The following is a 27645-nucleotide window of genomic DNA, read 5'->3' as shown; positions in this document are numbered from 1 at the left end:
TGGCTTCTCAGCGTTGGTGAGGGGACTAAGGTTTGCACAGCCCTGCAGACAGAAGGTGCTCTGTAAATAGCTGCCGTTACAAGCCTAAGAACACCGCCTGCCCTGCCATCCTGTCCAGAAGGCCTCTGACCAGAGATGAGGTAAATGGACAGAATGTCTCCACTCCAAACCAGACAGACCCCAGCTGGAGGACAGGACCACACTTCCAGGTGACAAAGGCCCATGGCTTCTGAGTCACAGCGTCGTCCCTAAGGTGGTGACCTGATGCAGTCCCCTCCCAAATACAAACCTGACCTAGCTTCAGATATCCCCAGGGAAGGCAGATGCTACATCTGAAGCCAGTTGAAGCTAGAAGCTCTCATGGGGTCAGGGACCACCCTCTTCCCTACCCCTTCTCATTCACTGTTTCCTTTTTAAACATCAAACATACTTATTTAATGCCTACAATAGGCAAGGTCTTCTTGTGTGTGCTATGGTTTAGTCGCTAAGTCATGTCCGACTCTTGCGACCCCATGAACTGTAACCTGCCAGGCTCTTCTGCCCATGGGATTCTCCAGGCAAGAATACTGGAGTGGGTTGCCATCTCCTCCTTTCACTGACTCTGGGAGGCTCAGAACCTCTGAGGCCTGGGGCGGGGAGAGCACAGACACCACGCTCGCTGCCTGCCCTTCCCTCTTGCCCAGCACCCCTGCCCAGGTGGGGCAGGACATGGCTGGGCTCTCCCCGTGAGGGCAGGAGGGCTTTAGAGGCAGGTGTGTACTTTGCTGCCCTCTCCTCCTCATCTACACAGGGATTCCTGTCAACACTTCGCTTTATTCTCACCTGACTCCCCAGTGAGGTGAGCTCCCTCCCCTGGGGCAGGTGAAGTGGCACAGGCTGAGTGGGGCGCAGTGACCTCTCCAACTCACACAGCCAGGAACAGGCACAGCTGGCCTTGAATGCCAGGCCACCTGACTCCAAATTCCAGCTTCTCCCCATCTGCCATCCTGAGCAAGTGTGATGGGGAGAGGAGCGAAAACCAGAAAGCTGAACTCCGCCCCTCTCTCCACCCAGGGAGACCAGGGCTGATGCAGGGGGCTTGACACTCACCCGAGCAGAAGGGGTTGGTGGGGTTGAAGTTGATGGCAAACTCATGGGAGACCTGAAATGCAGAGAAACGGGTGAGTCAGAGCCTCCTGGCCTATACCTGGACCCAGGCAGGCCCACCCGCTGCCAAGCAAGACTCCCTCTGAGGGAGACTGGCTCTTTGCTGCCCGACCCCAGGTCAAGGCTGTGACACCCCCTGCATCTGCTTTCACCCCTACTGCTGGCTCTGAGCGACCACGAGGCCCAACCACCTCCACTTCATAAACAGAAGAAACTGACACCCTTCTCTCAGTCATGTCCGACTCTTTGCAACCCTGTGGACTACATCCCGCCAGGCTCCTCTGTCCGTGGAATTTTCCAGGCAAGAATACTGGAGCAGGTTGCCATTTCCTACTCCAGGGGATATTCCCGACCCAGGGACTGAACCCATGTCTCTTGCATCTCCTGCACTGGCAAGCAGATTCTTTACCACTGCGCCACCTGGGAAACCCCCAGATCCTTCTACACCACCCCGATCTCTTCTGGGGGGCCAGGGCTGTCTCTGCCTCCTCGCCCAACTCAAGAAGCCCTGAATAGGCAGAGATGTGTCTGAGGGTGACGGGTTCAAGGAGCAGCTGGAGCACTCCTTCACCACCTGCTTTCACGGTAGAATTTCACATAACTAGAATTACCCTTCTTCAGGCCTCGAGGGCCTTCCCCCATCTCACTAATAAGCACGAGTGTTTGGAAGAAAGCCCACCTTATGCCAGTGAGCCAAGCTGGGGCTTAGCTGACAAACCCACGCAGAGCAGGACTGGGGGATCAGGAAACACAATGGGGCCAGAAGGGCAGGGAGTAGAGAGCTCTGTCCCGGTTCCTGCAGACCCAGCTCCAAGCCTGGGAGGGTCACCAAAGGTGACCCTGCACACTCCCAGAAGCCACAGGCCCACACAGGGACCCATAACCAGACCCCGTTCAGGGCTGTGGGTAAGACTGCGGTGGCTGCAGAACCCAGGACCGCAGGAGGCCCAGAGCTCAGGTGGAGGTTAGGGTCTGCCTTCTCTCCCGGCCACTGTCTCCCAGTGAGATGCCACACAGCCCCTTCCCTGAGAACTGGGTGCTGCAGCCTATGTCCAGCACCTTGCCAGCGGTCCCCTCACTCGTTCTTCACAAGAATTCAGAGAAAGGTCTGGTATCACCCCCTGTGACAGATGTAAAACTGAGACAAAATGGACCAGATGATCCCACGGTCTCACATCTACCAAAGGGGAGCGTTGGGACCAGAACTGAAGTCGGGCTGTCGCCTGCGCTCACATAAACTCACTAACCTGAGAAGATGCTCCTCTCCTGAGTATAAATAGGAAGGTGAAGAAATGCCTGGGGGAAGGGACCCCAGCCTTCAGCTACTGGAGGAATGTTCCAGTCCAGACACAACCCCAGACATGCTCTTGCTCCGAGACACTACTGGAAGCCCCTGCCAAGTCCAACATCCCCACTTCACAAGTAAACTAACTGAGGCCCAGAGAGGGGAAGAAGCTGGGTGCCAAGACCACACAGCAGAAGAAACCTGAAGCCTAGGATCCTCAAGCCGGGTAAAAGGGTTGGTTGGACCTCTGACCTTGCAGAGCCCTCCTGGACCAAGATGGGAGGGGAATTCAACCCAGCACTGCCCTGTGTCTGCTGGCCTGAGCAGCAGACCCCGGCCCATTCAGGGGAATGGGCTTTTCTGTTCTTTTCCCCCTCAGCCCTTAAGTGCCTGGCATGGAGCCATTCCCCTGATGTCCCTCCTGGGCCCTTCCCCTGCCCAGGGGCCCTCTTCACCCTGTCCCCAGCCTGGGCTCCAGGTGTGGGGGCTGGAGGTCCTTGTTGCCATGGAAACTTCATGAGCCTCTACAGAGATTAAGAGGGGGGCTTGTACAGAAAGGGGCTGAGAGAGGAAAATGGTTGCCAGGGAAACAAGTCTCCCTTGGGCCGGCTTCCTGCAAAATCAGATTTTAGGAGATTTTAGAGACCAAGGGGGAAAAGCCCCCTTCTGACAGGAATGGATTAATATTCCATTTTCTCAGCCATCCACATTCTTCATTCCCTATTATTTTCCTTTATTTAGGGGAGAGTAGGGCCTTGTGGTCAAATGGGTGGGGCTGTGGGAGGTCACCCATCTACCCTGGATGCCTCTCAGGTCACCTGTTCCACCCAACAGCTCCATTTCACAGGTGGAACAACTGAGGTTCAGAGAAGCCCAAGGAATGCCCAGGTCACATGACTGAGCCAGAGCTAGAGCAGAGCCAGGACCGGATCCAGGGGATAAGAGTTCATGCTACCTGTGGCAGCCCAGCCCCCTCCCACACTTGCTGCCCTGGTTTGCCTGAGAAATGCCAACAAACAAGCTTCTTGGAGGCCACCTCAAGCCGATTAGGGGCCCCTGGGGACTGGCCAGCCACAGAGCTTTGTTCTGGGACTCTACTGCCTTCTGAATATCAACGGTTCTGTTGTCCCCACCTGGCTGGGCATAGCCCGTGGTCCCAAATTACTTCAGAGGCCATTCCCTCTGGTCCTGGCAGGGCAGTGGGTTGGGGCCACATAGGAGGTTGAAAGGACCTCAGTGATCATCCTCCCTGAGCCTCAGTTTTCCCCATCTGTAAGGTGGGAAGAGTCATAAACTGCTCTTTCCCACCCTGGACCTTTTTGCATAGGCCAATCCGTTGGCCCAATCCCTTTCTTCACCTGACTAACTCTGGCTCGTCCTGAAAGGTCAGTCCTTCCACCACTACCCAGGACAGGGGTCCTCTCCGTGCTCACCTGGACCAGATCCAGGCAGGGACTGAGGTCCTGAGGGTGGACGTCTGAGTCACATGCTTCTTCTGGCTTCTTCCAACCTCCCACTCAGAGAACCAACACCTCTGTCTGCTCAGCCCACCAGACCCCAAATTTACTGTCCACAGTCACATACTGCACACCGTGTGTGTGCCTGGAGCCCGACACAGCAAGAAGGAAACCAAGAGCCTTCCCCGAGCATTGAGCCTCCCTGAGACAATGAGCAAACCAGCACAGAGTGCCCACAAAGTGCTGGAGGACGATGCCAGGACAGGCAGGAGGGGCCTGAGGTAGTCTTCCTAGAGGAAATGACCTCTAGGCTAGCATGGGACGTCAGTGAAAGGGGGCCAAAGGCCAGGGGAAGACCACGTGCAAAGGCCCTGAGGTGGGAACGACCAAAGGAAGTTTCACGTGGCAGGACACGGCAAGTTAGCTGAGAGGGAAGGTAAGGGGCTGGGAGGCAGACCTGGCCTGCTCCAGCAGCAAGGGGAGGAGGGGAGAGCATTGCCCTTTCCATGCCTCGCCCCAGCAGCCCTCCTGGCACCGCTGGGCACTCCGGCCTGGCCACGCCCACCCTCCCCAGAGTTGCCCTGTGACATTTCCAAGGAGGCTTTTTGCGCAAGAAAACATCTCATTCAGCCAGAGTTCTTCGAAAGCTGGCTGGTTTCCTAGCAACGAGCTCATGCTGGGCCTGGCCGCACCAGCCTGCCCTCCCCCCAGCAGCATCACTGTGTCTGCTCAGAGGCCCAGCTTTGGCCCCACAGGATCCTGTCCCCTGCCACACGATGGCCAGCATGCCACAGAGCCACTCCCTGAAGTTCTAGCTGAAAACTGCCCTCCCTGGAGGGGATGAGAGGGGAATACTCAGTGGAAACAGCACATGGTACAGGATGGCAGGTGAGAGAGGGCACTGGCTGAGACATAATGTAGATTTAGGAGCCCTCTGTGCTCACACCCCTAGGCTTCTCATCAGTAAGGTAGCACATTCTGAGAACAGATTTGAGAGTTCACCTGCCCAGCTGAAATTCAGGCTTCCTGTTATGAAGATGTCCTTGGACAAGTCACTGAGCCTCTGTTGTTTTTCACCAGAGATGGATAATGCCCCTTCTCTCCATCCCTCCATTCTGCCCAGCATCACCCCAGCCAGCTCCCACTCAGCAGCCAGAGTGGGCCTTCAGAGTGCCAACAGCACGTAGACCCACTCATAGCTCGCTGCATGCCTGGCTCCCCACCTCTTCAGACGCATCTCTCTCTATCCTGCCCATCTTCCATGGAGAGTTCACCACGCCCACCTTCTTTCAGTTCCTCCAACTCACCCTGCTCCCTCTATCTCCCAGACTTTGCACAGGCTCTTCTCTCTGCCCTGAACACACTACCTGCCACACCACCACTTCAAGTCACTCTGCAAATTCCTACTCTCCCTTCCCTTCTTAGTTTAGACCTTGCCTCCTCCAGGAAGTCTTCCCTGATACCCCCAGGCCAGGTTGGGGCCCTCCTCTAGGGACTGCTGCCCCATCTTAGCACTGATGACACTGCCTGTCTTTAGGGCTGCCAGACAGAGTATACAATGCCCAGTTCAATTTGAATTTCAGATATATAATGGATAATTCTTTAGTATAAGTATGTCCTAGGCAATATTTGTTGTTTTACTCTGCGACCCCATGGACTGTAACCCGCCAGGCTCCTCTGTCCATGGGGTTTCCTAGTCAAGAATACTGGAGTGGGTAGCCAATCTCTACTCCAAGGGATCTTCCTGACCCAGGGATTGAACCTGTATCTCCTGCATTAGCAGGTGGGTTCTTTAGTACTGAGCCACCAGGGAAGCCCTAAGCAGTATGAGGGACATACTTAACCTATTTATCTGATAGCATGTTCCCCTACATGACTGGGTGCCAGGGAGTTGATAGGATAACTTATTCCCTGTTCTAGCTCTACTACCTGTGTGAGGTTCAAGACGAGAAATGAGTGTGGGTTTGGGATAAACATGAGAAGTCAGGGAAGGTAGGCCGCAGCCCAGCCTTTCCAAGGCAGATTCCAGAGAGGCCATACACAGAAACCTCATCTCAGCCAAAAGGAAACAATCTGGCTCCACTTACCTTCCAGTCTGGGGGTAACTGTGCCCCAAAGCCCAGAGCTGGAAACATCTTATCACTAATCAGAGAAAAGAGAAAAAAAAACATTACTGTGAGACAACCAGGCAGGGGCCTCCTCTGTCCACGCTCACCCTCCCCACCCCCTCCCCAGGGCTGGGCCCACACTACTGTACACGCTTCCACAGACAAAAAAAAAGAAGCTCACCACCTCTAGAAAAAGCTCTGTTTGAATGATCTCCAAACCCACTTCTGGGTATCTGGTGAATTAGAGGCGTCACCCCCATCTACACCTATGGCAGACATTGCTAATCAACCACAGCACTTCTAACCAATGGGCCTGAGTGCCTTGTTGAGATCCTTCTCAAACTGGGACCTTGGCGACCACTAAACCAGTCACGAAGCAATTGAAATGTACTGGCTGTCTCTTTGCCTCCCTTTTATGACTGGGAAAAATTCTAAAGTGAAAACACTGACTTGGCATTCAAGACCTTTCCTCATCTAGTCCAAGAGTCTAGTCTCTTCTACCAGCGCTCCCTCATTCCCCACTCCCGGTCACTGGCTACTCGCTCTTCCCCAAACACATAGGGCGTCTTTAGATTTCAACTTCAGCCATGTTGCACCCCTTCTTGAAATACCTCTCCCCAGTCTCTTCCCTGTGGCAAACTCCTACTCATCTTCTAAGGCCCAATTCAAATGGCCCCGCCTCTCTGTGGGTTTCCCTGAGACCCCAGGATGCCTCCCTCTTTGGTGCGTCCGTAGCTCCTGCCTCACACATAAACTGGTCTCTGGGACCTGCAGTGATTTCCTGTCTTCTTCCTCGAGTGGGAACTCCCTGAGCACAGGGACCCCGTCTCATCTGTTCATTCAGCATGTATTTACTGAGGAAACCTGTGGCTGCCATGTGAAGAACAAACTGTCAGGGGCTAGGGCAGAAACAGGGAGACCAGTGAGGAGGCTGCTGACTCAATCACTCTGGGCAGGAGGTGATGGTGGCTCAAACAGGTTGGTGGCCATGGAGCAGGGAGAAGAGGTTGGATTCAAGTACATTATGAAAGGATTTCCTGAAGGAATGATGGGGGAGATGAGGGAAATAAAGGAAGCAAAGGGTTTTCAGTGAGTGGCACAGGTGTCCAGTTGCATCTGAATGCACATGAGACAGCCCAGCGAATACAAGGGTCTGGGCAGATGGATACAATGGTCTCTGGAGCAGCAATGGTAGGCTTCCCCACCCAAAGATGCAGGTGGGGACTTCCATCTCCCTTGCTCTGCTTGCTGTATCTCTCTTAATGTGGCCTGGGGTCACAGCCACCGCTTAGACCCTGAGCTCCCAGGAGTCAGAAGCTGGTCCTCAGGGTGCCTCTCTCAAGAAAGCCAAGTGCAGACAGACTTCCCAAGCCTGCTCTTGTGCCTGCCAAATCTCAAGGACCCACTTCCCATGTATTGGCCTCCTGGTCATTCCACACTCTCACCTGGACGTTTCGAGAAACACCATCTGTAAAAATGACACCACGACCCTCAAGCGACTTCTGGATACTCCAAGGCCCTCTCAACTTTGCATGTGGCCCATCCTGTCAGTGGTCACACCCTCTATACAGCTCTCCTTTACTGACTTTCCACTGTCCTCCCATCCAAAGATCTCTAGGAGGCATGGTCACGGGCTGAGGGCCTATGCAGGCACACTGCCCCTCTGAAGTTTCCCACAGGAGTGAGACTGTTAGGCCATTAGGGGACAGGTGCAGGAATCGGAATGTCTGGGTTCCAGTTCCCTGATCTGTGTGATAAATTCTCTCCCCACACCCTAGGCCTGTTCTTCTCCAGCTCTAACAGTGGAGGTTGCAGCAAGAGCAAATGAGTTTCATTTTCTGTCTTGACCCATTTTCTTACTGGCTACGTGGTGTACGGTGTGGAGAAGGATCTCAGGATGGAGCTAGGACCAGCTGGTAAGAGATCAGCAGTTGATTAGCAACGTCTGCCACAGGACATACATGTCCTGAGCTACCCATTCCTAGGTTTGATGATCTCTGGGTCCCTTCTAGCTTTGACAGCTGAGCTTCCTGGAATGGATGGAGCCCAAGACGACCATCACAGCCCTTCATAAGCATACCTGTCATAGTCCTGAATGATCTGCCCAACCGCCCAGATGGCCGACAAATATTCGTTGGTGCCCATGGGGTTGATATAGTGCAAAGAGGAAGGGTCGAGGGGGTTTCCATTGGAGGCTGTGAAGTCTATCCCAACCTGCAGGAAAAGGCCAGAGACCCCAGCTCCCTATCTTGCCTCCAGGGAACAGAGAGACTGATGGAACATGGGAAGCCCCACTCATCACCCCACCCTGGCCCCCCTTCCATAAGATGGTCCCAAACCTGGAAACTGACCATGTTACTCCTCTGGCTCTAATGCCATCTGTGGCTCCCTATTGCCAGAGCATAAAGTCTACTGCCTAGATGTGATATAAAACCAATGTACAGCCCCAAACCTTTTCCCTGTCACAGTTCCATTTCCAGGCCTTCATTCATGAGGTTCCCTCTACCCGAAGAGCCAGGCCATTTTTTCACTCTCCTCCAATTTTCAGGCCCAATTCAGACACCACTGCCCCACTGAAGCCTTCCCAGACACCTCTCCCCCACACCAGGCCATCTCCCCATTGTCCCTCAGATCACCAAGGGGAACCAGGACCTGGGGCTGGCTGGTAGGGCAGTGCCTGCACATCTAGTCACACTGGGTGCTCACTGCAGGTAAGATGCATGGTTCCAGAGCCAGGTCCACGGTGGGGCACAGAGCACCAGGCAGGTGCCCCACATGGACTGAGACTGGCAGATGGGCAGGATACTGAGTTCCACCTGCTCTCTCAGCCCTGAGGGTTTCCAACCCAGCCTCTGGATGGGAGCAAGGAGGGGTTGGGCAAGGCCAGAGAGGGACCCAAGGCATGAGATGGCCACCCGAGGACTCAGTTGGGATCAGCCAGGGACCACTGCAGGGGCACAGCCTGGAGCCGGGCACACAGGAGGTGCTCGGTATCGTCTGCAGAGTGAACACAGGCACAAAGGAGGAATAGCAGGGCCTGGGCTCTCTGCAGGGTAGGGGGGCTATGACAGCTAGCAGGGTTATAGGTCAACAAGACCAACCCCCTGCCTCCTAAGAGTCCTGCAGATGACTTCCAGCCCCCATGGGGTCTAGAGGTGGTGATGGAGAGCAGAGAGGCTAGGTGGGAAGTGGGCAGAGTATAGGACCCCAGCAGGTTCTCCCCTGGTCCTGAGGCTTCCCTTCGGGTGAGGAATGGGACAAGTCTGGGGCATACACTCTAGGCCACCGGCAGAGCAACCATTCATTCTCTCAGTGAGTATTTACTAAGCACGTGCTACATGCTGGGTACTGAGTGATACCTCGAGGGTGGAGAGGAAACAAAACAGCAGCCCCGCACTCAGGACACTCACAGTCACTAGTGGGGCAGGGACAGTGAAATATATTTGAGAATCCACTGCAGGGGGTGTGGGTTTGATCCCTGGTCGGGGAACTAAGATCCCACATGCCACGTGGTGTGGCCAAAAAGTAAGAAGAAAATTTAAAAAAAAATACTTGAGAAAATTTCAGAGTGGCATGTGCCCTAAAGTTACTAAAACAGGAGACGGGACGGAGAGGAATAGGAGGCCTGGGCGGAGGTGACCTGTGTCACGGCCTGCAGGGCAGCAGACACAAGAAGGTTCTGGGGAAGAGTGTTCCAGGCAGGAGAAACAGCAAACACAAAGCCCCAAGATGGAGCAGAGCTGAGCTGGTGCGTGGGGGAGCAGTGAGGATCAGTGTGGACAGAGCTGAGTGAGCAAGGGGAAGGGTGCAGCAGATAAGGTAGGAAGGGAAAGGGGAAAGAACTGGCTTTTTTTCCCTCCTGAAGAAGTGTAGCCTAACCAGTGATGCTCAGGGCTGAGCATCCAGGCTTTGACCTGCAGCAAAACCCTGACTCAGACCCATCCACCCATACCCTCTCCTCTGGGCCAGACACAGCCCATGCCCTGGGAAAGTCCTTCCTGAAGTCTATCCCAAGTCGCTCCTGCTGAAGTCGTAGCTCAAGCCCTTCAGGAGGATCCTCACTGGGGAGGGGAGAGGTGTCGTGGGGTAGGGTGGTGGAAAACCTTACGGTGAACATGAGCTGGCAGCCTCCCAGGATGTAGTCCAGGAAGGAGTAGTCCCGGGTTATCTGGAAGGAATCAGAGAGGTCAGTGGGCCCCCACCCCACACCTGAGGGCTGGCCCTCACTTGGCCATGCTCTCCACAAACAACCTTTGGGGAGCTGTCGCTCTGGGCCCAGATGGTGGTCAAGGAGGCCGCAAAAAGCAGATGTACCTGATCTGATTACCGCAGAACCCAAATCCTGCTGTAACAATGGAGCAACGGTTCCCAGTTGGTGGAACATCTGTACACACACAGATGCACGATAAGTCCACACAGTGTCCCAGGGCCTAAAGTCAGTAACAACTACCAATTATATGACAGCTGCTGTTTAGTCACTAAGTCATGTCTGAGGCTTTGTGACCCCATGGACTGCAGCCCACCAAACTCCTCTGTCCATGGGATTTCCCTGGCAAGAATACTGGAGTGAGTTGCTGTGCCCTCCTCCAGGGAATCTTCACACCCAGGGATTGAACCCTCGTCTCCTGCACTGGCAGGTGGATTCTTTACTGCTGAGCCACCTGCAAAGCCCAATTACATGACAAAGAAAGCCTCAATTTGTTGCCATTTGGTCCCTAAGTCTCTCTAGCTCTTACCCACCTCGACTTGGAACAGGGAGAGGCCAGGCCACCGGATCAAGACCTTCTGCTGTAAATTACTAAAGCTGTTAAAACATAGTTTGGATGGTCTTTATCTCCTTTTGGCAAAGGATACTGGCCTTCCAATACTGGTGACATTAGAAGGGTTCCTTGCAAAATAAATGTTTTTAAGTAAAAAAAAAACACCCAAATGGGAGGAGGTGGGGGGCTGAATACAAAAAATAATAAGCCAGGTGCCAGAAATCCAGAAGGGGGATGTGAGTGACACAAGTTTCAGAAACAAGGACCTGAAATCACGATGCTGCAACCCACCAGCTTCACTGCCACAGGGTTCTGCTGCGTTGTGACCGCACTGATGCTCACGTAAATCTTAGTCTCCAGGTGAGGAAACTGAGGCGTGGGGGCGGCCAGCTGGTAGAGCAAGTGACGGGGACCTTCAAGCCCAGTGTTCCGGGCTCCTGATGCCCTGGCCGGTGCTGCCTTCCTTAACATCCCACCCGATTCCAGCAGACATGTGGCCACCAGACATCTGGGGGCCCGGCCCCTGGCCTCAGCCTGGCCACAGTGGTGTGAACATCGTCACTGTGGGCCCCAGTGGCCCCAGTTACACCACAGGGCAGGAACCTGAGCCCTCACTAATGTCACTGCGAGGGGATAGGGTGTGCCGGCCCAGTGTTCTCTCCCCCTCTGATGCTGAACACGCAGGGGACAAGCCTGGGGAAAAGCAACTCCCTACAGTTACCCTGGGCCTCCCTGGTGGCTCACTGGTAAAGAATACCCCTGCCAGTGCAGGAGACTCTGGTTCCATCCCTGGGTCGGGAAAATCCCCTGGAGGAGGAAATGGCAACCCACTCCAGTATTCTTGCTGGGAGAATCCCATGGACAGAGGACTGCAGTTCATGAGGTGGTGAAGAGCTGGACACAACTGAGCAACTAAACAACAACAGTTACCCTCCAACCAGGAGACCCTGGAAGGTCATCTCATGCCCTCCTTGACTTTGGCACAGGAACAGGATATAAGACTTTATATGCTTAATCATGTTAACATTTCCATTCCACAGATGAGCAGACTGAGGCCTAGTGAGGTTAAGCTCAAAAGGTCTCAGAGCCAGGACAGAACTGGCAGAACCAGGATTTGAACCCAGGCCTTGCTGGCTCCACTACCCACCCACTCCAGTATTCTTGGGCTTCCCTTGTGGCTCATCTGGTAAAGAATCCACCTGCAATGGGGGAGATCTGGGTTCGATTCCTGGGTTGGGAAGATCTCCTGGAGAAGGGAAAGGCTACCCACTCCAGTATTCTAGCCTAGAGAATTCCATGGACTGTATAGTTCCTGGGGTCGCAAACTGAGTTGGACACGACGGAGCAACTTTCCCTTCCCTTCACTTGCTGGCTCCACACCTAGTGCTCTCTCTCTTCCGCACTGACATCTCTCTGGTGACCCCAAACCTTGCCCCTGCACCACGCCCACCCAGGCTGGCTCACCTTGCAGGAACGCAGGATAATCACCCCTGAGTTTTTATAGTTCTTCTTCTTCTTTTGCTTCTTGGGGTTGATACACTCAAACTCTCGCTGTGCAACACAGGAGGAGAAAGAGCTCAGCCTGGGGCTTCTGCAGGGACTGACCCTCCCCTGGGCCCCAGAACCTATTCTACAGCGTTGACCAAGGGTTAGCACACCTCCTCCAGGAAGCCCTCCCAGAACTGGTTCCTGCCACCCTGGGCTCATGCCTCCCAGAGCTGGTCCTGCCACCCATGGGCTCCAGCTCATGCCTGGAGTCAAATGGATAGCTCCCGAGGGCTCACTATGCACTTCACCTGTATAATCTCATGTAATTCCCACTCTACTCTTTTGCCTCCACTTGACAGATGGGGAAACTGAGTCTCAGAGAGAGTGAATGTCTTGCTCAAGGTCATAAGACAGAGAGGTGGGATCTGAGCCCCCGTCTGCCCCTGATTCAAAAACTCCTGCCCCTTCCCCGTCCCCTATGGAGGTCTTGGGGTCATGCCCTTGTGCACATCTTACCGGGACACCGTCACGAGCTTCACACATCTGTGACACCGAGGTCTGGAACTCACCGATGAAGTCGTGGCCCCCGTCATTGTCGTAGTCATAGCACATAACCTGCAGTGGGTCCAGCAAGGTCACCCCAGAGCTGCCTACAGCAGGCACTCACAGCTCCTCTCAGTTTCCTGAGCAAACCCCATGTCTTTTTTTGGAGTGGTGGTGCCTCCCTCTCCCTCTCTAGATCTGACTACCTGGCTTGGGGTGATGACTGTAGCTCCTGAACTGCCTCCTACAGGAAGCCTTCCATGATTGCTGGGAAGAGGAGAAAGGGTGTTCACTCCAGTAATGGAGATTCCTCCCTCTGGTGCAGGAAGCTGCACACCCCATACACCTGACACTGGGCTGCTACTCTATCTTGGGTTGTGGCCCACTTGGCCTCATGAGCCATGGCCTGGAGTCCTCCCTAGACTTGTACTTCTTTTCCTGAGATGGGCACAAAAGTCCCAGCTTGATATGCTAACTTAGCTGCCATTACACTCCTAGAAGGAGGGCAGGAATTACTGTACCCATTGTACTGATGGGTAAACCAAGGCTCTAAGTGGGAACCACTGGCCCAAAGTCTTACAGTGGCAGCAGGACAGCCAGGACCAGAACCCAGTTTCCTGGTGCCCCTCTGGGGGTCCCTACACGGCCTTGCTGCCTTGCCCCACCCTGTCTGCTCTCAGACCCGGCCCCAAGGACTGAGGGCTTTTAGAGACTAGCAATCACCATCTTCATCACAGTGACAACACTTGGTTGTTTCCAAGGTGATTCTGCATTCATTAGCTTAACGAGCAGCACACAGCCCTCCGGGAAGAACAGGGCAGTCACTCTGTTCCCATTTTAAACAAGAGGTTCACAGAGATGAAGGCCCTGCCCAGATCAGTCAGAGAGTCAGGCAGACCTGGGACAAGGACTCAGGTCTCTTGCCCCTCCCCACCATGGGTTCTTTTTCCATCTTAATAAGAAAGAGCTTTGCCAAGGCATCCCCAGGAAGACTCAGGTGACCGTGAGGCCAGAGCTGGCAAGGTGGACAGCAGGATTCCCACAGCCCCCCTCACTCACCTGGATGGGTTTCTCCATGTCTCCATCACACAGGGATACCAAGGGCACGGTGAATGGCTTCCACACGGGGTCCAGTGTGTACTTGATCACCTGCACGACAGTGAGGGGGTAGGGGTGAGCTGGGACCCAGGGGTGGCAGTGCTCTGGGATCGGGCCAACCCAATGGGACAGGGGGAGGGCAAGGTGGAGAGACCCACAGCCACACTTTTGGGGATGGACGTGAGCACCCCGTGATGAGGAGGGAGCAAGTCCTTAGGGGCCATCAGGGGTTTCCCTGGGCACTGTAGAATGTGCCTGCCTGGTCCCATCCTGAGCTGTCAGGGTGGCCAGACTGCAGGCCCACTGGCTCAGAGACCCCTGGTGCCCTACACACCCACCTCAGTCCTGTGGACCAGCATCCACTTGCCGTCATCTCCTGGTTTATAAAACTCGAGAAATGGGTCCGACTTCCCGAAGAGATCCTGGAGGAAGCGGGAGGATGTGGGTGAGGGAGGCATAACTACCGGATTCAGATGGGGTGGGGGTGTGGCCCAGCTGTCTCCCCACCCCACCCCACCCCCAGCATCAGGAGCGGGAGCTGCTGGCCCCAGCCCCTCAGCCTCTGCAGGGCTCAGCAGAGACCCTGGCGGTTGCAGCCTCCTGGAACCAAGCAGCATCCCCAGGAGAAACCGCCCCATCCTGGGGTGACCAGAGCTTGTGCTCAGAGAGCTGGAGGCCTGGAGCCTGTAGAAGTTACAATTCCAGCATCTCAGGTGGGGCAGGACGTCAGAGAGAGAATGTTCCAGGCAGGGGGAGGTACCCAGCAGAATGGGATTTTAATTTATTTTAGTGGGGTTCTGAAAAAATAAAAGCAAAATTATCCTAGCAGAAGAGTTCTTTAAAACTCCATTTAAGAAAATGTGGACTCTATAACAAGTGACATTCAAGAGGTGGGAGACATAAAACAAAGGAGTAAATACCATACATTGGGACTTCCCTGGTGGTCCAATGGATAAGAATCCGCCTGCCAAGGCAGGGAACACAAATTTGATCCCTGATCGGGAAAGATTCCATGGAGCAACTTAAGGCTGCACACTGCAACTACTGAAGCCCACACACCTAGAGCCCGTGCTCCGCAACAAGATAAGCCCAGCACCACAGCTAGAAAGTAGCCCCCGCTCAGTGCAATTAGAGAAAGCCTGCCTGCAGCAACGAACACACACAACCACAAATAATTATAATATACACTAGGCAGCAATTAGTGATAAGGAGACAGGTAAAGGAGGAGGGGGACGGAAGGTTAGGGACCACTGCAGAGTCCTTTAGGGAAGGCTTAATTAGAAGGTGACATTATAAGCAAAGGCCTGATGAAAGTGAGGGAAGAGCCAGTCATGAAAAAATGCAGGGCGAAAAGCATCCCAGGCAGAAGGGACAGCAAGTGCAAAGGTCCTGAGGCAGGAGGGTGCCTGGTTTAATCCCAGACAGTGAAGAGGCTGATTTGACTAAAACAGAATGAAGGCAAGGAATGTGGAAGGGGTGAGGTCAGGGAATCTGGGGGCTATGGATGCATTAGGTGGGGTCCTGTAGGTTATTGTAAAGACCCAAGCATTTAGAGAGATGGGGAGCCCTAATGAGTAGGCTTCCAGTCATGCCTTGAATACCTCTAAGTGATAAGAAACTCACTACCTCAGTGGTGAAGCAGTCTTAGCTTGGAGTGGCCTGCAGGGCCATGTGCAACAGACTTGTCCCTGGAGGGGCAAGGAAGGCGGTGGCTGGAAGTCCCAGGCCATACAACCCCAGAGCTGGGGAGGGTTGCTGCCCCTTGATGGAGAACCCCCTCCCCTGCCTGCCTCACCTTCTTGTCCAGCTTCCTGCCCGCCAGGCTCAGTGTGATGACCCGGTTATCTGACAGCTCCTGAGCAGCGATCTGCAAGGCCAGAGGAAAGTTGGGGGTTGAGACCTGTCTCCAAGACTCCCTCCTCCGACCTCCTTTCAGGCAGGGTGGACATGGGATGCCCTAGCAGTCAATTCTCCGGGGTGGGGCGGGGAGAGGAAAAGTAGTACCATGTGACTTGGCATAAGCCTCTTGTCTTCCTAAAACCTCAGTTGCCATCTTCGGGGAAAGTGGGGCTAAATAACTTATCTGGATCTGAGAATCAGAAAGTGACCCCAATGTAGCTCAAGACAGGCATGAGATGGTGCAGGCAGACGAAGCGGGGATCAGACACAGGGATGGTCTGGAGCCCTGGGGAGAGGTTCTGGGTAGGGGAACAGCCTGACAGGCCTCCTCATCCCCCCACTGCTCTCTCGGCTAGGACTCCCTCTCCTCCCACACCTCTAGGATAGCCCTACCTGCTGAACGAGCTATTTGACTCTGAGAACCAGGGACAGAGGCCAGGCTGGAGGCCCCTCGCTCCTGCCTCCCCTCCAGCTGAGACCTTGCTCAACAACCCTGTAGGGTAGGCCCTATCATTACCCCTATTTCAAAAGAGGTGGGTACCCAGGTCTGGAGGGGAGCTGCTGGAAATGCTGGGGGAGGGCACACCAGCTGGGTGGGGTCCTTCTGGGCTGGCTTCCATGTGGAGGACAGCTGACCAGTGGAGGCACTTCAATGGGGAGGTTTTGCACCCCAAGAGGTGGGAGGAGGCTGGGAGGGGACATTCAAAGTGGCAGAACAGTGGATAACAGCCTGGGGTAAGTGCTCCCTGGTGGCTCACACAGTAAAGAATCTGCCTGCAGTCTAGGAGACCCGGATTCCATCCCTAGTTGGGGGCGGGGAAGATTCCCTGGGGAAAGAAATGGCTACCCACTCCAGGAATCTCATGGACAGAGGAGCCTAGCGGGCTATACAGTTCATGGGGTTGCAAAGAGTCGGATATGACTGAGCCACTAACACTTTCACTTCGTGCTTAGAATTTAGTATGCCTGAACTCAGGCCCATAGTCATGAATCGGGTAAAAAAACAGCTGAGATTGCTGGGTCCCTCCCAGCCCAGAATGCACGGCTCCACAGGCAGTGGGGAGGCAGGAATGTTCCAGAGCAGGCAAGTAAGGCTTCATGAGTGAAGACACAGAGGTACAGCCCTCCTCCTCCCAGCACGGCCAGTTTCCTTGGCGTCACAGGCTCTGAAGAGGGATAAGCCAGGAGAGAAGCTCACTGGCTGAACCGCCCCGGGGCACTTTTTCCTCTGGACTTCTGTTCCCTCATCTGTAGAAGCAGACTCTGCCTTCCCAGAGTCTGAGGACCAAAGAGCTCATCTGCTCAAAGGGCCTGCATATCGCAAGAATCACTCTGCAGCGTAGGGATCATTGCGCATCACCGAATCGTTGCGTATCAGAGGAATCATTGCGCATTGCAGCCATGAGCCAAGCTAAGAGGGGCAAGGAGCTCCTGAAACCTCCCGAAAGACCCCCCAAGGGAGGACAGCAGGGGCCAGGGCCAGGAGGGGATGCAGGGAGGAGTAGGAGCGGCCCAGCCCGGGGAGACGCCGTGGGGACCCCTGGTAGTCCCCCTCCATCCCCCAGCTTGGCAGCCCCAACGCATCATATGTGGAGCCAGGAGCCCGTTGCTAAGAGACCTGTTGCCAAGTTGTAAGTTGGGCTTTTTTACTCCAAACAAAGCTGGTTATTATCTGCCAGTGAAGAGGCCCATTGATGGGGGAGGGCAATGGGCAGCGCCGGTTGGGCGTGGGGAAGGCGGTGGCGGAGGGTGCCCATGGAGAGTGGGGGACGGGGCTGGTACCGTAATCAAGCCCTTCCCCGCAGGCTTGTCATTCATCAGCAGCAGAGGCCGAGTGATCTTCTTGCTGGAGACGATCTGGAGGGAGAGAGGAGGGAGAGGTGCTAGAAAAATACTCAACAGGCACTGCTCGCAGCACAACACTCCATGCCAGGAGCAGGTTAAAACCTCCCCCTGTGGGATCCCCGCCGTGGGGGACAGACCGCCACCACTGCTAGCTCCACTGGGCAGCTGAGGCGACTGAGGCCCAGAGAGGCTGAGACTTGTCCGAGGTCTCACAGCTGGGTTGGAATTCAGGCAGTCCGATTCCTGAGGACCTGCAAGCCCCCAGGAAAAGGCTCCTGGAAGGCTCACATTCTGGAGGCTGCTGAAGAGGGGCTGGCCAGTAACCGCCTCCCCCAGAGTTATCCAGAGACCCCCACCTCCCTCTGAGTGTGATCCCTGATGGAGAGGATCAAATCCTGACTCCTTCCATGTATTTTCAATGGTTTGAATAGTGACATTCACACAGGATTCAAGGATCAGTACAATATAGGGAGGACAAGCGGAACACACTGTGAAGCCTCCCTCCCACCCGCCTCTGTACCCCCAGTCTCACTGCCTCCGTGTGCCACCACGGTTCTCTGTTTCTCAGGGGAAATGCTCGTATTTCTTTGTGCTGATGTGAGCATGTTCTTACTGTCCCTGTGCTAGCTTTTTCTCCCCACCAGTTCCACTCTCAGCCTTCTCTGTGCCGCTGTGGACTACATCACCTGGCTCCCCTGTCTTCTAGATTGTGGGGTTTCACCCCTCCCCTCAGTGGGGGTCTAGCAGGAGGGAAGAAAGGCTAGGCTGAAGCTTTGCTGCTCATCATCGGCCTCGGTTCCAGTCCTGGGGCCTCTCCACGGTGGTGACAGCTCTCCCCTGCCCCCGGCAATACCACTTCCTGCACTGCCTGCCCCTCCCTCCAGACCTGGGGTGGCCCGGCTTCAGCTTGGGTCAGGCCCCATGGTGTCCCCATGGTGGTGACAGCTCTCCCCTGGCCCCGGGCAATACCACTTCCTGCACTGCCCCTCCCTCCAGACCAGGGGTGCCCCGGGCTTCCGCTTGGGTCAGGCCCCATGGTGTCCCCATGGTGGTGACAGCTCTCCCCTGGCCCCGGGCAATACCACTTCCTGCACTGCCCCTCCCTCCAGACCAGGGGTGGCCCGGCTTCCGCTTGGGTCAGGCCCTGTGCAGGTTTCCCCACCCCTTGTAGGTTCCTGCTGTGCCCACTGGTCCTTCAGCTCTCTGCTCCGTTACCCTTTGAGGGTGTAGACACATCGTGGGGACCCTGAGGGACACAACCTCACTTCTTAGGCCACTGCCGGGTCCTTGCTTTTTTCATTGACCATCATTTCCTGGAAGGCCCAGGGCGTTTCAGTCTCCACAAGAACCTCCTGGAGCCGTTCCCATTTTATTCACCCACTATCCCTATAGGCTGAGCAGAGCAGTCATCACTGTTCCCAAGTAAAACAGGAGGCTCAGAAGGGGCTTGCCCTAGAGCCCAGAACTGTTAACACTGACCAGAACTTGTATCAGGAAGTCTTAGCCCTGCAACTTCCATAAGCACACCAGAGAGTGAGCCAGAGGGGGGAGCGTAGCCCCAAGAAGGAAAGGAAGTTGCCCAGGGTCACACAGTGAGCCAGCCGCGGAAGTGGGACGACCAAGGGTATCTTCGTGGCTGGTCCAATGCTCCTGCCCCAGGAAGTCCAGACCACACCTGCTTGCTCCTGTCACTCAGAAGCTCTGGCCACAGGGGCCCACACCCCTCTTTGTCACTGTGCTCAGTGTCGGGATGAGAGCGCTTCAGGCCAGCCCCGAGCCCACCTGGCTCCTTCCCCCTTTTGGTGCCTGCGGGCCCCCAAGGCTGTCTGCATTTGTGTTGCCACCTCCAGAGGCAGGTGTGGAAAATGGGGCCAGGGAATGCAGGCAGCAGGAGACTCCCTAGGAGGTGCTCCATCCTTAGGAGCCAGGCAACTTGCAAGGACTCTGTCCTCCTGGGAGGGCCCGGCTCACCGTGCCCAGGCTGCAGGAGAACTGGCCCAGGAAATCATGCTCCTCCAGCTGCATGCTTGACTTGTCCTGGTCAAACAGGGCAAACTTGAGCTTTTGCACCTCCTCAAAGTGGTAGTCAAGCACGAACTTCTTGGAGAAAGCGGGGTTGAGGTTGTTGATTGCAGTTTCTGTCCTGTCATACTAGCAAAGGAGCAGGAAACAGGGGTCAGAGTCAGGTAGCCAGCTCACCCCTTCTTTGTCGTCGTTTAGTCACTAAGTGGTGTCTTTTGTGACCCCACAGATTGTAGCCCTCCAGGCTCCTCTGTCCCTGGGATTTCCCAGGCAAGAATACAGGAGTGGGTTGCCATTTCCTTTGCCAGGGGATCTTCCCAGCCCAGGGATCAAACCTGCATTAGCCGGTAGATTCTTTACCACTGAGCCACTAAGGAAGCCCTGTTAACCGCTTCCTGGGCTACAGGAAATCATGGTGTTTATTCATGGAACACCCATCTCTGTGCCAGACACTCAGGGCAGTTATCCGCGTGGCTGAAGCAATCATTACTCCCAGCTCACATAGGAGAACACTGAAGCACAGAGAGGTTAAGTGACTTACCCAAGGTTGAACAGCTAGAGGGCACGGCCAGGATTTGAACCCAGTCCTGACTCCAGCCTTCACGCTTCTAACACACTGGCTCTGGCTCCGTGCCCAGGTTCTAGGATAAGAGTTCAGACCCTGTCCCTGCCAAGATTAAGTGACAGAGGGCGTCTCATTTCCCATCGGAAGCTCAGTTCCCACTTGTGTAAAATGAAAGGATTTGAGTGTTTGTGGCTTTGCTTCCTTTTTATTTGTGGAGAACCCTTTCTTCAAACCATGTTTTACATGAAGCTGAGAGAAGAAACAGAAGGAGGAGGGATACTTAGGGGGAGGTGAGGTCAGGGTTCCCTGTCCTCCATGGAAGCAGATGTTTGTACCTTCACGGAACCCTGGGATGTCAAAACTGGGAACTGAGCACCCCCCACCCCCCACTGAGAGTGGAAACTGAGGCCTGGGGAAGGACAGGGCCATACACTGGGAGCCACTGGTGGGGCTGGGACAGGAACCCCGCCTCCTGGCTTCTCTGCACTGAGGCCCCAAACCACGGAGTCTGGGTGACCATCTATTTTGGGGCCTGGGCTGTGTTGATTTTTCCTCCCACCCATTCCATTTCCAAGGGCCAGAGAGCAGCAGGGATGGAAGAGGTCTTGGCCCCGGGCTATTTTTAGCCAGGGTGGTTGGCCCGGGTGGGAGAGAGATGGAGGTGGGTGCCTGGGGGAGGAAGGGGTGGGGCCGGGCGGGAGTTCCGGAAACCTGGCAGATAGGCCTCAGGCTTCTCCCAGCAGTCCTTGGCTGACCCCACATCCCAACTCTCACTTCCGGCTGCATCACCAATGTGCTGGGTGAGACAGGTCAGTCCCTCCCCTCTCTGGGCCCCATTTTCCCCTCTGTAAAATGGGTCAACAGCCCATTTCCTTGGCATCATAAGAAGGAGCCAACATCTGTGAAAACTCTTTGTAAACCACTGTATGTTCTGGGGAACGCCCACCGAGGCCTCGTTAAATAACTATGAAAATTAAGAGACATATTTTGGAAAGTTTACATGCATGCAAAATTATCTGGAAGGCTGGATACCAAACCGTTCACAACTGGTTCTCCCTGACAGGTGAGTTCCCAACCACTTTGATTTTCTGGATTGTCTCAGTTTACTACAATGCATATAGATACCTTTTGGAATAGGAAACAAAGCCATTTTTAAACCTTGAAAGCCTTAATGGTTTGCATTTCTCAGTATCCTTCCTTAAGCTACATCTTTCCCCAGTCCACAGGCTGAAGTCTTCTAGCTCAGAAATCCTTGGCTGTGGCACCATCAGCATCCTCAGCTCTGAGGCTCTCCAAGGTAGGCATAAAAAGAAAAAATCATTTCACAGATGAGGAGACAGGCTCAGAGAGGGAGAGCCACCTGCCCAAAACCACACAGCAGGGAGTAACAGAGCTGAGACTTGTCAGAAACAGGGAACTCTGTTAGGCTTTGGTCCCCCGCTGAGACGGGACCAAAGCGTAAGAGTTCCCTGTTTCTCTCTTTGTTCCTCACTGACTGTGCTCATTGAGGAATAAGTGGGGAAAGTTATTTTAAAAATGGAAGCAAGCATTTTGCAAAACTCTCTTCTAACCATCTATTATAGTAACCTAACGGAGAAGGCAATGGCACCCCACTCCAGTACTCTTGCCTGGAAAATCCCATGGACGGAGGAGCCTGGTAGGCTGCAGTCCATGAGGTCGCTAAGAGTCGGACATGACTGAGTGACTTCACTTTCACTTTTCACTTTCATGCATTGGAGAAGGAAATGGCAACCCACTCCAGTGTTCTTGCCTGGAGAATCCCAGGGATGGCGGAGCCTGGTGGGCTGCCATCTATGGGGTCGCACAGAGTCAGACACGACTGAAGCGACTTAGCAGCAGCATAGTAACCTAAGGGCTTCCTTGGTGGCTCAGTGGTAAAGAACCCACCTAACAATGCAGGAGACACGGGTTCGATCCCTGGTTTGGGAGGATCCCCTGGAGAAGAAAACACAACCCACTCCAGTATTCTTGCCTGGGAAACCCCATGGACAGAGGAGCCTGGCGGGCTACAGTCCATGGGGTCGCAAAGAGTGGGACACAACTGAGCGACTAAACATCAACAGTAACTTAAAATATAACAAACACTAAATATAAAATTATGTAAACATAAATCTACAAATTATTCAGTTCTATCGCTCAGTCGTGTCCAACTCTGCAACCCCATGGACTGCAGCATGCCAGGCTTCCCTGTCCATCACCAATGAATTATAATAAACACAAATATAAATATTTTAACTAATATTATAAACATTTCAGAATAACAATTTTCCAGGTAATCCCCAGCTCCCCCTCCAAGTACTTCTAAGGGCCTGACCCCAGGGAGGCAGGGGGAGCGCTCCCCAACGACTGCGTCGCCCACCACCCAGGGCAGCCGCACACCAAGGAGCCTCACCTCCATCCACCTGCCATCCATCTCTGTGAAGAGGACACAGAAGGGGTCGGACTTGGAGGTGACATCCCGGTCCAGCAGGTTCTGGCCACTGACCGACAGCTCCACCTTGCACACGCAGTACTGGGAGCCCACGGGGGCCGCCCCCGAGGCTGGGGCACCCCCACCGGGTATGTAGGCCATCGGGGCTGGCAGCGGCGGCAGCAGCGCCTCACAGTCTAGGGAGACAACGCTGAGGGTCAGAGAGGGGACAGACATCTGCTGAGGCCCTCCACACCCTGGGGAGGCACCACCAGGCCCTCAAGATGCGGAGACTGAAGTGTGCGTGTGTGGTTGGGGAGGGGAAGGGGGTGGGGATGGGGCAAAGCCTGGAGAAAGAATGCATGAAATGCATGAAAAAGGAGTCTCTGTAGGTGAGTGTTTAGTTTGTCCCTGAAGTTGTTCTCTGCTTTGGTCTGTCTTTACCCGTGAGATACACGCAGGTCCAAGTTGCTCCTGTCAGGGCAGTAACAGATCACGGTGGACACAGGCATCCCATTCATGTTGCCAGGAAAACCTGGGCTTCTCCTGAGCAACTGACACCTTGGCGCCTTGCGACACCGAGGCTCGCTCATTCACTCCAGAGTGTTTACCAAGCATCTGCTGAGTCCCAAGAACTGTGCCAGGGCTGGGCCTGGCAGTTAAGAAGATGGCCTAGCCTCAGCCCTCTCTGAGCTCCCGTTCCAGCCTGGAGGGCAGCCAGGTCTTGTGGGCTGGAGGCTCCCAGGGGGAGCCAGGGCTTTGTTCTGAGAGTGATGGAAGCCTTGGAGGGTTTTAAGCAGAGAGGTGACATGATCTGATTTGTGTTTTTAAAAGCTCACTCCAGCCCCTGTGGGGAGAAGGGGTTGTTAGACAGAGGAGAGGCAGCAGGGAGGCCAGCGAGGAGGTGGCTGTCATCCAAGCAGAAGGATGGAGTCACAGTGGCAACCTGGGGCCCAGCCCACTCCCTGAGCACTAGCTTCTCCCTGGCCCAGGTCTCAGGAGGCCTGAGTGTGGGGCTCCATACGAAATCGCCCCGGGGCGTGCCTGGCAGGCAGAGGATCTGGGCAGAGACAAAGCCAGTGCTCAGCCCCCTCCCTCCCACCGTCTGTCCCTAGAACCTCATTACAATCACACGAGCCCAGAGCATCAGGACAGCACTGCAATTTGCCTGCAGGATTTATTCATGTCGTGTAAAAATTAGTTTCCATCAGGGGCTGGAGAGTCGCGCTCCCGCTCACTGTGCAGCTGGGTAGCCGTGCCCCGTGGGGGAGGGGCAAGCAAATCCTCGACTCAGCGAGGAGAACGGGGAATGGTGATGTCCTGCATAGACATCGTGGACTTCCCTGGTGATCCAGTGGCTAAGACTTTGCGCTCCCAACGCAGGCGGCCCGGATTCGATTCCTGGTCAGGGAGCTAGATCCTGCATGCCCCAATTAAAGATCCCGTGTCCTGCAACTAAGACCCGGTGCACCTAAATAAATTTTTTTTTTTTTTAAAAAAAAGGACATCTTGCCAGGAGGCTGAGAGAATACCTGTTTATGCTTATACCTACCCATGGAGGATGGGGAGGGGAAGCATGGCAGCCACTCCCATTTTGCAGATAAGCAAATTGAGGCTCAGAAGCAGAAATCACCTGTCCAAGGTCACATAGGAACCAGCAGAGGCAGGGCGTGAGCCAAGTCTCCAGACTCCCAGGCCAAGGTATGCGTTCCGGCCAGGGCAGGGGGACTGCTGGGCATGGTGGGAATCTAGAACCCAGGTGGGGGCTGTCTGGGGTGTCAGCCAAGCCCGAGGGAACCTGAGGCTCAGAGGGCCCCAGAGCGCCCAGGGTCACTAGTTCCTCTGGGGTTGCCCTGCCCATACCCCCGTCTCTCTCATCATCACTGATGGGGTGGATTCCAGCTCCACCTCCTCTCCACCTCACAGGCTCCCTTCCTAACAGCCAAGATGCCACTTGGGCCTCCATCCCCACCCCCACTGCCAAGTCAGAGACCTCTGTTTCATTCTGGGGGGCCAGGTTCACACACTTCCTCGTGCATGTACACACGGACACACACATATACTTAGGCCCCCAGACTAACAAGTGTGAAGGCAAGCACTCAAATGATCACACTGGGGCCTCTTCTTCCCGCTCTCCCCCGGATCTGAGCCACCATCACCACGCGGTTACTGCACTGTCCTCCTTCCCCTCACTGGCTCAGCCTGGCTGAGGGTGTGGCCAGGAGGGCCAGGTCCCATGGGAGGGTTGGACTGGGTGGGGCTCCTCAAAGCCCACTGCCACCCCACCTGGATCAGCTCGCAGGCCCCAGAGAGCCGGAGCGATGGGTGGGTGGGGAAGGGGCACTCCTCCCCCAGTTAGGGGCAGGTCCCCCATCCCCAACTCACCCTCTGGCTGGAAGCTTCTAGATGCCCGAAACGGGGAGCACATGGTGTCTGCAGTGGGGGCAGGCGAGGGTCAGTGTGGGTCCCTCTGTGCCAGCCGGCAGCGGGCAGGCGGGCCAGACCCTGAGGCCTGACGCAATGGAAAAAGAAACCACAGCCTAGGCTGGGCCGGGCCCCCTCCCCTCCTACTCCAGCAAGAGGGCCGGCAGGCAAGGTGTCATTAAGGGAGGGCTGGGCCTGCCATGCGCATCTGGGCAGGGCGGAAAGCTCCCTGATGCTTCGCCCCGCGCACCCCGAGCCCCGCAGGTAATTGGAGGCTTCGGGCTGGAGAGGGGGTCTGGGGAGTCCGGGCCCGCTTGTGGATGGTCCTGACTCCTGGCCCAGATGGACATAAGCCTTCTGGGGTGACCAGCGCCCCAGGGAAGGAATCGGAAGGCAGGGATACAGAAGGGATAGTATTCCTTTTTACAGAAAGCCAGGCAGAGAGCGGGCAGGGCTTGGGAATTCCCCTTCATTCATTCAGTCAACATTCCTTGAGCACCTTGGGCTACAACAATGGACAAGACTCAGGCTTAAGCTCCCACAGGGTCCACTGGCCCCAGGCTTCTAAGGCATCTTACTCTTCAAGCAGAAAAAAACAGAATTTGCGGACTCTGGTGCTGAGCCACAGGTCTAAGAACATTCCAGTTTCAGCCAGAAACCTAGGAACCCATCATCCTTGGCCTCCCTCTTTCCTTCAGCCCCTATCCTACTCCTGCAGTCAGTTCTACCTCCAAGATGTATCCAGTGTCATCCCCATCCCGCCCCTTCCACTCCCCTGGCCAATGTCAGGTCTCCCTGAGCAACCCCAGACTCTCTTTTCCACACCAGAGCCAGAGGGAGTCTCGAAACATTCAATTTGGGGGCAGGGGCTTCCCTGGTGGCTCAGTGGTAAAGAATCTGCCTGCCAATGCAGGAGACACATTTAGGTTAGATCTCTAATCCAGGAAGATCCCACATACCACGGAGCAACTAAGCCCGTGCGCCACAACTACTGAGCCTGTAATCTAGAGCCCGGGAGCTACAACTACTGAAGCCCGCTTGCCTAGAGCTTGTGCTCCGCAACAAGAGAAGCCACCACATGAGAAGCCTGAGCACTGCAACTGGAGAGTAGCTCCCCACTCTCTGCAACTAGAGAAAAGCCCGAGCAGGAACGAAGATCCAGGACAGCCAAAAATAAATACATTAACTAAAAGAAAAAAACATGCAAATCAGATGCTACCACAGCTCTCCCTGAAAATCTCCCAGGGCCTGCGCTTCCTGGTCACACAACCCAAATCCTCTCCCGACCCTCCCCTTCATGCCATGCTCGCCCTCACTCCCTGTGCCCCAGCACACTGGTCTCCTCCCGCTCTGCAAATGTGCCAACCTCGCTCCTGCCTCAGGGCCTTTGCACTTGCTCTTCCCCCTGCCAGAGATGCCTTTCTTCACACGACACATCTTGGTTGTCAGCTTAATGTCACCCCCCCAGAGGCCTTCCCTGGTCACCCAAGCGAATGTAATCTCAGCCCCACACCATTTTCTTTGCAGATCAATGTGATGTACGAGCATTTTACTATTTGTCCAACTGCCTTGTGTGCTGCCTGTCCTTCTAGAGTGTACATTCCACAAGGGAGGGATCACCACTGTTTTCCCAGCACCTAGAAGAGCACTTACACTGTGGGCAGGTGTGGGATAAACAGGTGCCAGATGAATGAGGAAGGGACTGCCCCCCCACCAGCCCCGCCACCGACAGCCCCAGAGGAATCACAACCACTGCCCCACTGCACACATCACGCAAGAGATCACAAAGCCCTTTCTGAATCCTGGGATCCTCATCACTGCTCCAAGAGGCCAGCACTAGAGGGGTTCACAGTCCCACTTCACAGAGGTAGAAACTGAGGCTCAAGAAGGGGCAGTGGTGCCAGGGAAGGGTGGTGCTGAGGCTAAGAGCTATGGCCACCCAACCATCTTTCTCCCTCTCTGCTGACCCCAGTGGCTCAGGACCCAGAAGCTGGGTTATGCACCCCACCCACTGTGGGGAAGAGACGCCAAGGTGGCCTGCAGAAACCCCAATTCAGAGATGGACAGTGACGGGAGACACAGAGGGGCAGGCTCAAGGGGCAGGCGCGGGGAGAGGGATGGCAGGGGGCAGGGGAGGCAGCGGGGGGGAGGTGGAGGCAGCAGCCTCCACTGCAGAGTCTCATCTGGTGGAGACCAGGGGGCAAGTGCAACAGCGGGTGGCCTGTCAGAAATGGGGGGCCTCGTGCGCCCTCTGAACAAGCCTGCTCAACCTGACACCTGAAAAATGAAATCCTGTTTTCAGTGCCAACCACACGAAGTAACGTTCTATAGACTCTTGTCGTGGAAGTTACAAGGACAGGAGTGCGGTCCTCTGGATAGTACCGTGCCAAAGTTGAGAGCACAGACTCTGGACTCAGACTGTCGGGGTTTGAATCCTTGGGGCTTTCATTTACCTGCTGTGTGGTCTCAAGCAAGTTACTTACCCTCTCCGGTCTTTGTTCCCCTTCTATAAAAAACCGGAACAGGGACTTCCCTGGTGGTCCAGAGGTTAAGAATCTGCCTACCAATGCAGGG

The 27645-nt window shown here is 55.0% G+C and overlaps 1 protein-coding gene across 2 annotated transcripts in view; it reads right to left on the bottom strand.

Moving 5' to 3' along the window:
- CPNE2 (copine 2) overlaps positions 1 to 27645 on the bottom strand; it is a 55237-nt gene that overhangs the window by 9258 nt on the left and 18334 nt on the right. For both annotated transcript variants that reach the window (XM_086350784.1, XM_086350785.1), the window contains exons 2-13: positions 22630 to 22844; positions 19601 to 19780; positions 17567 to 17641; positions 15681 to 15752; positions 14224 to 14307; positions 13847 to 13936; positions 12761 to 12859; positions 12221 to 12307; positions 10105 to 10164; positions 8077 to 8210; positions 5976 to 6030; positions 1090 to 1141 (exon numbers count right to left, since the gene is read on the bottom strand). In XM_086350784.1, the coding sequence (XP_086206910.1) occupies positions 1090 to 1141; positions 5976 to 6030; positions 8077 to 8210; positions 10105 to 10164; positions 12221 to 12307; positions 12761 to 12859; positions 13847 to 13936; positions 14224 to 14307; positions 15681 to 15752; positions 17567 to 17641; positions 19601 to 19780; positions 22630 to 22809 (1168 nt within the window). In that variant the 5' untranslated portion in view covers positions 22810 to 22844. The remainder of the gene's footprint in view (positions 1 to 1089; positions 1142 to 5975; positions 6031 to 8076; positions 8211 to 10104; positions 10165 to 12220; positions 12308 to 12760; positions 12860 to 13846; positions 13937 to 14223; positions 14308 to 15680; positions 15753 to 17566; positions 17642 to 19600; positions 19781 to 22629; positions 22845 to 27645) is intronic.

This window comes from Bos grunniens, chromosome 18 (genome assembly GCF_055505025.1).
Source record: "Bos grunniens cultivar Pamir isolate PY7600 chromosome 18, Bosgru_T2T1.0, whole genome shotgun sequence".
Taxonomy (NCBI): Eukaryota; Metazoa; Chordata; class Mammalia; order Artiodactyla; family Bovidae; genus Bos; species Bos grunniens.
Note: the sequence above shows the minus strand (reverse complement) of the source record. Positions and strands in the feature narration are given on the sequence as shown.